The following is a 12,744-nucleotide window of genomic DNA, read 5'->3' as shown; positions in this document are numbered from 1 at the left end:
CATCTGGTTATCGATGTAACCACACTACAGAAACGTCAGCTTACACTCAAAATGCTAAAAATACTGCTGGCGGCCAGAAGCAGGTACACCTGTGTGACATCTGACTTGAGTTATTCCATTCACAAGATTTTCTGAAAACTTGAGTTCAAGATCACTGAAATTCGAAGTTGCCTGAGATTTTGAGTAGATGCCTTTGCTATCGATTTCCTTCTATGAGGCTTTGTTCTCGAGTTATCACATTCACAATCTTGGCTGCTCACATGCAGGGTGATGACAACACCCCATCAGCCGTTCACAGGTGGGGGGTAAAAAGCATCAGCAAACAAAGGACACTGCAGTAAATACAAACCATTAATGTAACATGATACTGTAAATTTAGTTGCATTACACTTACAAACATGTCCTCGCTTCCTTTACAAAGGTGGGCTTTGTAGTCATACGTAAATACTAAGATCACACGTCTGTTGTCATTAGGACAGGAAGTTGTGTTGGTGTGTGAGACTGGACCCTATAGGGTTTATATTGTTAACTCATAATTAGGAGACAGTGCATTTCAGGCCATTTTACAGAGAAACGAGAAAGTAATACAACGAGAAGTATAAAAAATTACTTTCCCCTCGGAGTAGTTAAGTAACATCCTGCCTTCTTATTAAGAAGAGTTGTGTGTAATATGTGTAAAACATTTTTTGAGTAACAACCCCAACACTGATCAAAACAAAGAGGGGAAATGCCTCCAACACACAAACACTTGACCACACATCACACAATTAATTTGCATTAATATAATGTGTTTGATATTTTAATTAGAGTCCAAATGGAACTGATAAGTGACTCGATAATGGAATCAGAATTGCTTAAGTCATATCAATTCCCATTCCTAGTGTCCATACCTAAAAAACTGAAAGAAAGATCCTCATCATCTTTATTGGGGATTTGTGTTGATGTGTGAGACTGTAGGTTTATATTGTTAACTGGTAATTAGGTGACACTGCATTTCAGGTCACTTTACAGAGTCATGAGAAAGTAATCTAATGAGTAATGTAGCAGATTACTTCTAAGAAATGTAATGGGTAATACATTACCAACAATCCCAACACTGGCTTGTTGAAGACATTGTGGGGTTAACCTAGTACGCAATGACCAGTGTCTACCAAAGAAGAGACCTGTAGGAAAACACAGAGTCCATGCACTGAGGCATCAAAGGTGTTTAGGGTAACCACAAACTAACCACAAACTAACCACAAACTAACCACAAACTAACAATATTAAGCAGGTGGATTTAACATGTTGCAGATCGGCGGTGCTTTGCGCACTCAGCTGTACTTATACCACTGTTACTGAATTTCCCAGAGGAAACCACCCGAGGGATTAAGAAAGTTCTATCTAATCGAATCTTATCTAAAGTTCATAAGATTGCAGGGGTTTCCAAAACTGGTCTCTGCTGGTTCAGTCTGTAAAACACACAGGACAGCTCGCGCACAACTGTGAGGCTGAAAACTGACTTCATGGAAACACTCAGACGCAGAATCTTGATAACTAACAATCAGCATCGTGATTCTTTCTTTCTAGCAGCGTATTTTTCTTACCCAATATTAAAAATCCTCAAGTCCTTGGGTTCCACAGTTCACAGAGATTCAACCGACCATGGCGTCCGCATGAAATGGTGTTTAAAATTCCCAACCTACTGCCAAGTCCAACTTTGCCAGGAATTTTGGTGTTGAGCTCCGAGAAGAATTTACAAGCATATTGTTTTCACTGTGTTTGGCTGAGGCCACATTGTCCAAAAGGCACAATAAATAAATCAGACAAAGAGAAGACCTCAGTCAGCTCAGAAGCATCAATTTATTCTGTAATACTACACTGCAACTAATCAACCTCTGCACTGCTGCTGCAAATCATAAAAAGTCAGGGTCACAGACAGTAACATGAGACTTTCACTGGTTTAATTAAATGATGGCTAAATAACTGATGGCACAAACTTTAGCCTGAAGTCAGCAGGTAACCCAAAGCCCCAGTTGACAATCCAGATCTCCCATTTTCGAAATCCCCAAAATGGAAAATAGCCTCTCTGTTCAACACGCATGTCACCGTTGGGCCTTTGAGCCATACCTGACTCATGCTGTCATAGCTCTCTCACGTCATGACAGATCGGGAACATTTGCTGGGAGGGCTACTTCCCAAATCAAAATTGGGAGCTCGCAGGCCAGAGTTTGGTTCTCGTCTGGATGTGCTTCAGACGGAGCTATGAAGCACAACAGAGTGGAAAACACACCATAATGGAACAAACAATTGTTGCTAGGCTTTATTATCCCCCAGCCGAGTGTCAGGAAGAAAGAAATGAGCCGCGAGCTGACACTTACCATATGCAAAGCAACAACCTAACACACAGCGTCTCTCCTTCTCTCACACAGACTCCTCTGCTTTTACAAACACCAAACAGTTGTATGTCTAATCGTTTGTCTCTAGAGTCTGTTAGAAATGATTCAAACTTTTAATACCTACAGTATGTTCGAATCTCTGCAGTAAAACGTTGTGTTCAGCAGCATCAAATGCTGCATGGAGGTCTGAGATGAGTCCACTGTCAGAGACCATAAGAACCTCCAATAGTGCTGTTTCTGCACTGTGATCAACTCTTTGAAGACTTTGTGAAATAAATGGAAGGTTGGAGATTCTCACTCTGTCTGGTGTGAAAAATTGCTGCTCATACTCACGCTGGTCATACAGTATAGATCGTTGTGAACTGCAGGAACTGTTCATTTCTACTGGTCTTCACAAATCTCTAAACAAATCACAAACCCATATAATATGTTTCCATAAATACATTTTGAGGCAGATAATCTGACTCAGCATTTACCGTCAGGTGAACTACAAATGATCACCAACATAATATCCTGGAAATACCAGAGCTTAAAGAAATTCTATATTGCACCACATAAAGTTACATTTTTATCAATCTAGTTACAGAGTACAGTTTTTGGGGGGCTCAGTTGCTTTTAAATAGTTTGACCTACTTTAGAAATAGTTAATCTTCTGCAAACTAGTGGTTGGAGACGCTCCAAAGAGTCACCACATAGCTAAGAGGCTATTAGATGACTAACGGGAAAGGAAAAGAAGGAAAAGGAAAGTTCTGCTCCATGAATCTGTTTTCATTTGAGGACTTTTGCCAATCACTGATTTATAAAATATTATTTTACAAATACTATATAATTTAGTTATTAGTTATTCAACTGAAACCATGTGAGAAGCTTAGAAGAAGAACGTCTCTTTGGTGGAACTGTTGGACATCTTAAGTGGGACAAACGGCCCAAGCGGGACATTGTCTTTTAGTACATTATGTACGATTTTTTTAAAATGCAGAATTCTTCATTAATGCTCTGAAATAAATGCTGTTCAGCATCTTCTGGCATATAGTGAAGCAGAAAACGAAATCTGGGTCATCACAGCATCAGTATGAGATATAAAAAGCTGCGTTCTTTGTGTAATCTGCAGAACTTGTACAGATTACATAAAGAACAGGAAGAAGGAGAAGATACAGGATTAGGGAAGGTGGGCTTGGAAATGTGCAGGGAGATTCCTGTGGGATATTGGGATGCTGCTGCTATTCCTGTCCAGTGAGAGGTTCAGGAGACAAACTCTTGATTGAGGAGCTCTGGATGGGGCGGTGCAGTGGCGGTTAAAGGCTTGAGACAGCCAGCAAGAGCAGGGCAGCAGAAATATACCACAAGCATCTTCACTGGTTGTTTACCATGAAGATCCCCCTGACAGCAGCAGGGATTACACAATCTACAAAGTACACAGCGCAGAGGACGGGGTGGACAGACAGGAAGACCAGAAGTACTGAGACTGAGAAGGTGCTGTTTCTCTATTAAGGTGGATTCCTAAAAGCATCGATGAAAAACAAATTTAGTGTTAACATAAATGTATGGATTAAATGAAATGGATCATTCAGTTTTTCAAATACATGATAATCTGCGCTGTGGATAGTTGACCAAACTTCGTCGGCTACATTACACAGAAATGAAGAAGAGGAAGTGTCCCTAGCTGTCACCTGAATCTGGCTCCCCTTTTGTAAGATGTGGAGAGAGCAAAAAGACAGGCGTTAGCATACATTTTATGGTGTTTCCAGTGAGCAAACACACATCTATTTGTGGATCTCTCTCCGAACATCTCAACAGAGAATCCTCTAACATCCTGATACTAGCTCCTACGTGCCTTCACCCTGACCACACCAACACTGTGACCACTCAGGCTAGAGAGGGACAGCACAGAGAGGCCAGTCTATCTCTGCCTTTTCCTTTTACCTCACTTTTCTCTCCTCTAACTCACCCTTCAGCACTTTGCCCCAGTGTCCCCTTTATGTGTCACTGAATAGAAGACAGATGACTGTCTTCTCATGTGTCTTTGAACCTGATTGCAACACTGTGCTCATTCATAGGCCCATTTATTGCATTTATAGAACGAGAAGAGAAAGCAACCCCTGTCCGTGTCAGGATCACTGGTCCTTCAGTGGTCCTTGCCACCACACATTGAGTGGATATTAAATGTGACAGATTGAATGGGTTACAACAGCAGGATAGTTTCAAAGGATTTAAAGAACCACAGCTGGCATCAAATGTCACGCGATCCATATCTTGCCTAAGTGTGAAAGTCAGAATGTCAGTGCTCTCACTATGGGCGCTTACATAGTTATTTATAATCTACAACGTCTGAAATAACTTTACATTACGTTACTTTAAATTACTTTAGTTACAATAGAAAAAAAACTGGTGCGAATGGTTGTCCGTGTCTATGTGTTAGCCCTGCGACGGATTGGCCACCTGGCCACCCTGATGAAATACTGCCCATCCATCCATTTTCTTTAACTTATAGTAGCTGTCATAGAGCCTATAGAGCCTATAGTAGCTGTCATAGCGGCATAGAGGCAGGTGCACCCTAGACAGGTCGTCAATCTGATTGATCAGACCATTTTTAAAATGATAAGGAAGTCTGACTCCTTGGAAGGAAAACGTAAAGAAATGTGACTCAGAAACAGTTGGTTCTGTTCATCTGGACGTAGTGTTTTGTGGGAGAAACGTTTCGTCACTCATCCAGGTGACTTCTTCAGTCTCAGCTGACTGCAGGTTTCAATCTTATAAACAGGACATTTGCATAATGACTGAAACCAGCACAACTGAAGGAACAATGGGCTGGGAAGTCAGTTCCTTGATCAGCTTTGACAAAAGTCCAGCTGGGATAACCACATTTACTCAGGGCCTTCTTGATGTTCCTCTGCCTCCCTGGCTGCTGTGTCCGTGGGGATGGTGTTCGCTCTGTGTTGTAGCGTCCTGATGACGCCCAGTTTGTGCTCCAGTGGATGATGAGAGTCAAACCTTAAATACTGATCCATATGCGTAGGTTTCCGGTACACGTCAGCTTTTAGATGTCCCCCATTACTGATGGAAATCTCACAGTCTAAGAAGGCTAACCTGCCACTTTTCATATCCTCCCTGGTGAATTTGATGTGTCGGTCCACCAAGTTAATGTGATCCGTGAAATGTGGAACGTCCTGAGATTTGATTTTCACCCAGGTGTCATCCACATACCTGAACCAGTGACTTGGTGGTGTTCCAGGGTAGGATAGCAAAGCCCTCTTTTCCACTTCTTCCATGTACAAATTGGCCACGATGGGTGAAACTGGGAGCCCATGGCACACCCATGTTTCTGCCTGTAGAACTGACCCTTGTATGTGAAGTAGGTGGAATGAAGACACAGTTCAAACACACTTGGTCGATGCTGAGAGCGGTCCTGTTGCTGAGGTTGGGGTCATCCTGTGATCTCTTACAAACTACCTCCAACGCTTCTGTGACTGGGATGCAAGTGAAGAGAGGTGTAACATCGTACGAGACCACGGTTTCATCTGCCTCTTCATGCAGCAGCATTTTGTGTTATAAACAGACACTGTGCAGGTCGCAGCTGTCTTGAACACCAAACTGAGTTACTGTTTATGCTCCTAAGTGCAAAGAGCAGCATAGAAGTGGACAAAGATAAGGATATAATAATGCCAGTTGTCTTTAAACAGCTGCAGGTCTTACTGACAGTACATAGTATAGTACTTTAGCCAATCTACCAAGAGTAGCACAGATTAATTTGTCAGATCTGATAAGGGTATGTCTAATCTACTTAATCATAAGTGCAGTCTGTTATGCATGTAAATGTGCACAATTTCTGCTCTGTGATATTGCAACAAGTGTTTATTGAACTAAAAAAAAAAGGTCTCTTGCACAATCAGCACATAGTAGGCTTTCTAATGTTTGTAAAAAATGCCAAATTAACCTACACAGCCTCATTTGTGTGCGTGCTGCTGACTATGCACACAAATTTAGTCTTCTGTGGTCTTTACATAATTTTTTTTTTTGCATGTTTTTTATTTTATTTTTGTGATGGACTTAAAAACTGGGAAGGAAAATCAAAAAAAAATTGCAAAAAGACATCATATTGGACACTCTGTCTCCCATTTCCCTCCAATGCTCCACATTAAATTCTTCTCTACATCAAAACACGACTACTGAGCACCACAAACATGAATAGCTCAGCTCTAAACATTTGGAATGACCTAAAACAATGTGCTAACTGTTATTCATTCACTGATTCTGACTCAAACAGCCAAGTAACAGCAAAGAAACATCAACTATTAAATGGCCGACTTACTAAATATTTATATGATAATACAAAGATTCTCCTTCACAAGTTTGTGTTATCAAACAAAATAAAAACTTCCCAAATGTTCACAGCATTTCTTCAGTTAATCCTGACTGAATGTGTCTTAAAGTACAGTACAGTGGACGTGGCTCTCTTTAACTCGCCGTGTGTTTTCCAGGCTTCGTTGAGCGGGCTGAAGAGCTCGTAAGAACAAAAAACACAAACGTTTTAGGACTAAAAAACAAATTTAAGCTGTTACATTATTGCATCACTGCTGAGAAACAGTTTATTTGAAGAGTTCCAGTCAGGTTTCAGAGCTCATCACAGTGAAGCTAAGAGACAGATGACACGTGGATCTCATTAGGATAGAGATTTGTGTTGGTGTGTGGGACGGTGGTAATTACAAGCCAGTGCATTTTGGGTCATTTTGTGGCGAAACACAAAAATAATATAGGAATAGTGTAACAAATGGCTTTCTCCTGGGAGCAATTAAGTAAAGTACTGTATTTAAGAGTTCTGTTTAATATGTGTAACATACATTACTGTTTTTGACTAATGACCCCAACACTTCACAACAAAGACAGGAAAACATCACAAACATTTCACCACACAGTCTGCAGTTAATGGTCTTTGATATTACATTACATATTATTTTGAGAAAATAATAAGAATAAGAAATATTGGTAATGGCATCAGAGTTGCTAAACTCTTATAAATTCCTGTTCATTATTATCAGACTGTCCTAAAAACTCACTGAAAAGCCTTTGATCCAAAACACCTGAGAGAGAGTACTGACAGGGACATAGCTCTCCTGTACTGGCTTCACTTCACTGGATCCTGTTAAATTTAAAGTCCTTGTCCTCACACACACAAGGTCTTGAATAATCAGGCACCATGTTTTCTTAAAGACCTCATAGTACCGTATAAGCCCAATAGAGCACTCTGCTCTCAGTCTGATGGTTTACTAGGGCTTCCTGAGATACTGTATTTCAAAGTAAAAATGTAGTCTTCACCTTTCAGGACACTCTTCTGTGGAACCAGCTCCCAGTTTGAATTCAGGAGATAGACACCCTTTCCTTTTTAGATTAGATTTAAACGTTCCTTTTTGACAAAGCATAGTAGTTTATATATATAGTGACTGTTTCTTGGGTCAGGTGAACATGAAATCTCTCTTAGTTAGAAAGTTGATTCTGTTCATCTGGACTTGGGGAGAAACGTTTCATCACTCATCTACATGACGTCTTCAGGGATCAAGAAACAGACTACAGGCCACTGTTCGCCAGTGCTGCTAGTTTCAGTCATTGTGCAAATGCATTGTTTACAAAGGTTGATTAAACCTGCAGTCAGCTGAGACTGAAGAAGTCAGTTGGATGAATGACGAAACGTTTCTCCCACTGAAAACGCTACGTCCAGATAAAGAGAATCAACTTTTGGAGATTTCCTTACCTGGATATTTATATTCCACTTTGCATTTCATTAGTTATTACTGATTTCTGGCTCTCTTCCACAGCATGTCTGTTCTTCTGTCAGGAAGGGCAGTGGCTCTCCCTCCATGAGCCCAGTTCTGCCAGAGGTTATCGTCTTGTGTTTGCTCATATGAGATCATCTGCTCATTGGGTTTATTAGGGTCTCTACCTTAAACTATAAAGCCCTTGAGGCCTTATATTGAATTGTATTAACTCACATTAAGCACCACAATCTAAAGATAAAATGTTTTTCCAGGAACATTTCATGTTTCCCATTTGAGCATCACTATCATTGGCTATACCATCATTCCAATAGCAAAACTGCCATTTTCATTCTGTGATTTTCAGTGAAAAAGTATTTGCCCCTTTCCTTCTGTTAGGATCTGCCCAGCTGACTTTGCAATCCGTTGCGGCGTGAAAGAGAGACGATTGAGAAGTATATTCACGAGAAGTATATTTAGGCCCACCTCATCTCTAGTGGGCGTAGGGTTGTTCTTTGTGGACAAAAAGGATAGGACTCTCAGGCCATTTATGGACTTCCTTAGATCACTGTAAAAAAAAAAAAAAAGAAAGAAAGAAAAGAAATACCCACTGCCAGTAAACAGTTCTGCTTTCAAGCCTCTCCATCTTTACAAAGTTGACCTCAGTACCATTTAGTCAGAAGGGGACAAGTGGAATTCAACACACCACTGGACTACTTTGAATACCTGGTGGTGCTTGTTGGGCTAACGAAACACTCCCCCACCATGTTTCATGTCCTAGTAACTGATGTCCTCGGACACTTTCTGAACATCTTTGTATTCAGCATGCTGCAGCAGTTAACTGAGAACTCTATGTGTTTCACACACCCTCAGTAACTTTTCTAAGTTGTGTTTTCAGAGGACTTAGAGGGGGTCGAGCAACATTTTGTAATATGGACTAACCATAGGAACTTGACTTATGTGCAGAACACCAAAGGCAGAATTCAGGCATGTTGGTCTCTGCTCTTTGGTTGTTCAACTGCTCCGTTTCTTATCATCCAGGGTCAAGGAATATAAAGCCTGATGCCCCTTCCCATGAGTTTTCACCTGATAGAGATGATCTTAAGCCAGAGAGCGTTCTTGCATGCTCATACACAGTGGGGAGGATACTCCTGGGAGTTTAAGCTGGATCCTTGTCACAGGCCTTCTTCCATAGATTCTCTAAATCAGGACATTTCATAGTTCCTTCTCTAAATTATCAAACTCCTGCCACTGAAACATTTAATCTCCATCTTGAACATGTTTTCAGGCTCAATGGCATTCCTTTGGAGATTGTGTCAGACCGACAACCCGCTTCATATCCCAGTTATGGAAGGTTTTCCATTCACCTCTCGGAGCCAACCTGAGTTCCGGATTTGCGGACAAACAGAAAGATTAAACCAAGAGTGGAAGGCAGACCTCCGCTGTGTTGGCTCAAGTAATGGACGGATGGATTGAATGTGCGCATAAGTCACTTACCTCATCTGCAACAGGTCTCTCTCCATTCAAAGTGCCCCTAGGTTACAAGCCTCGCATGTTTGTGGGCACAGACAAGAGCCCGCCTTCTCCACACAAATGAACAGAAAGGACGCCTCGCTGGCCTCCCTGCTACTCCCAAGGTGAGAGAAGGGTGGTTCTCCTGAAATCTCTTTCTAGGACTCTCCGCTGTAAAACTAAAATTTCTCCAGGATACACTGAACTTTTCACATGTTGCAGTTAAACCGTGTTTCTTCCAGTCCACTGCGCTCTCCAACCAACTGCGTACCTCCCGCCAGCTTGTATTCAACTGCAGCCTGCACACAGTGTTCGATGGATTGTGGATGTCTGGCACCGGGAGCATCCGTAGTTGATCGGGAGGAGTATGGTCCTGTTTAAAACTGCAATCCAATCAATTTTACACTCTGCTTATACATGAATACCCTCCAGTGTGGCTGAATTAAAATACTTCTGAAAAGAAGAACGGGGCAAACTTTCTCCACAGCGCTGTGAAAGACTGAATGCAAGATATTGCTAAAGATGCTGCTAAGGGTGGTAAAGCAGTTATTAGGTTTAGGGGGCAAATACTTTTTCACACAGGGCCAGGTAAGCTTGGATGGATTTCTCCCTTAAATAAAAGAATTATTTAAAAACTGAAAGTTGTGTCTCCTTTGGTTATCTTTGTCTAATATTTACAATTTCTTAATGATCTGAAACATGTAAGTGTGACAAATAAGCCAAAAAAGTAACCAGGTAAGGAGCAAATACGTTTTACAGCAGTGTAGAGCAAAGGCCGTTACAACCTAATCATGTTGTGAAAGCGACACGAAATTCATGCACGTTGAGGCATGTGTGCACTTGCTCAGATCTGTTGATTAGGATCAGAAAAAATGATCAGACTACATGGTCAGTGTCGACGGCTGCTCAGGTGACGCTATTTAGTTGACTCAAAATATTTTTAATGCACACAGATGTTACACATCTGGTGTGTAAATGCCTGAACAATAGGTTTTATGATGTGCAGATGGGTTTCTTTATTCTCAGCATCTAGATCTCCTGCAAGGTGGCATACATTGTTGTGGTTGTATTTGTATTCAGTGTATTCAGTGGTTGTGTTTTCTTCATCAACAAAGGCTAGGGTGGCTGTGGGGTCCTGTGACTGTCTTACTGAATTCAAAATGTTCTGTCTACCTTCCTAGGTTGTAGTCAAAATCCTCGGCTGAAACACAAAACTGAGTGATGAAAACAGTCAAGGAGAAATAATTTTATGGAATGGAATCAGTTTTCAGGCCCCTCCTCTGTAGAACCAGCTTCCAGTTTGGATTAAGATCAGGCTTCAAACTTTCCTTTTTGCAAAAGCATATAGTTAGGGCTGGACCAGGTGACCCTGAATCCTCCCTTAGTTATGCTGCAATAGGTGTAGGCTGCCGGGGATTCCCATCATGCATTGAGCATTTCCTGTCACCTTTCTCACTGAACATGTGCTAATAGACCTCTCTGCATTGAATCATATCTGTTATTAACCTCTGTCTCTCTTCCACAGCATGTCTTTATCCTGTCTTCCTTCTCTCACCCCAACTGGTCACAGCAGATGGCCCCGCCCCTCCCTGAGCCTGGTTCTGCCGGAGGTTTCTTCCTGTTAAAAGGGAGTTTTTCCTTCCCACTGTCGCCAAAGTGCTTGCTCATAGGGGGTCATGTGATTGTTGGGTTTTTCTCTGCATGTATTATTGTAGGGTCTACCTTACAATATAAAGCGCCTTGAGGCGGCTGTTGTTGTGATTTGGTGCTGTATAAATAAAACTGAATTGAATTGAATTGAATTGAATTAAATTGGAGGAACAATTAAACACAGAGCTTGTTTGCCACAGTTTGTCCAATAGCCTGCCTACGTCTTCATGCCTATGTGGCAATTCTTTTTCCAGATCCATAAAGTTTTGCATTGGATTTTGACACCTCAAAATTATATTCCCATCTGGACTGACTGGGAAAAGCTTCACATCATGATTATGAGCTATTTTTATCCTCCTTATCAAGACTTGGTTTGGTGCTCATGACATTGGAAAAAAGGTCATCATCATAATTATCTGTGATAGAAAATGTAAATTCTGGAATTTTACAATGAATTTTAATCCACATATTCACATTTATATTAGCACTATCACGCTTAGTGTTGTTCAGACGTTTTGCTCAAACTGCAAATTTACGACATCACTGGTCAGTTACAGTTATTGTCTTAGAACAAATAATTTGATGTTGCTAGTTGAGCCATGTGCTTCAAAAGTCAAGATTCAAAACCAATGAACCATCATATGAATTAGACTTGTTGCATCACAGCAACAAAAAAGTGTTTTGTGTGCGGTCCACGGTGAGAGTTCACTGTGGACTGCACTCTTTCTCCACTGATGTCTTACCGTCAGAGCGGTGGATGCAGGTATGCTGGTTGTCACTGAGGAAGAAGCCCTCTGTGCACATACACTCATAGCTCCCCATGGTGTTAACACACACTTGCTGGCATCCACCGTTGTTGTCCAGACACTCATCCACATCTGTTTGGATGGAGAGATACAGAGAGAGAGAGACATAAAGGGAAGTGAGCAAGATAAAGTCGGCCACGGCAGCGTGCTGGAATAACAGCCCATTACACTTCATAAATAAACTTGTGTCAATGAGAGTTTATGTGCCGGGAAATGTCTGATGAGACGGATGACACCAGAGTCAGGAATGCGAGGGCCACACACACACACATGTGCACACACAGACTGGGAGAAAGGGCAGGCACGCTGTCCTAAGGGGCCGACCCTGGCACAGCGGGCGGCCGAACCAAACTTCAGGCACTGTAAAAGGGGGTGACAGGGGTGTGTTGGTGTGAGTGTCTGCATTGTGTCGTTGCGTCTATGTGTGTGTTAGTGCACACTGGTGGTGCACGAGTGTGTTTATAGGGCCCGACTGTGCTGCTGAAAGGCCAGTAAATTTCCAATGGGGCATGTTGATGGGCCTGAAGTGAACTGGAAACATGTAACACCCTTGACTGACTTTAAGAGGGATCAAACAGGGCCACCCCTGTGTGTGTGTGTGTGTGTGTGTGTGTGTGTGTGTGTGTGTGTGTGTGTGTGTGTGTGTGTGTG

General features: G+C 41.8%; 1 protein-coding gene across 2 annotated transcripts in view; it reads right to left on the bottom strand.

Moving 5' to 3' along the window:
* The window catches only part of scube1 (signal peptide, CUB domain, EGF-like 1), a 121,606-nt gene that overhangs the window by 69,208 nt on the left and 39,654 nt on the right, over positions 1–12,744 (bottom strand). For both annotated transcript variants that reach the window (XM_040050526.1, XM_040050527.1), the window contains exon 4: positions 12,031–12,165. In XM_040050526.1, coding sequence (XP_039906460.1) covers positions 12,031–12,165 — 135 coding nt within the window. The remainder of the gene's footprint in view (positions 1–12,030; positions 12,166–12,744) is intronic.

This window comes from Simochromis diagramma, unplaced genomic scaffold (assembly GCF_900408965.1).
Source record: "Simochromis diagramma unplaced genomic scaffold, fSimDia1.1 OVJJ01000131.1, whole genome shotgun sequence".
Classification (NCBI taxonomy): domain Eukaryota; kingdom Metazoa; phylum Chordata; class Actinopteri; order Cichliformes; family Cichlidae; genus Simochromis; species Simochromis diagramma.
Note: the sequence above shows the minus strand (reverse complement) of the source record. Positions and strands in the feature narration are given on the sequence as shown.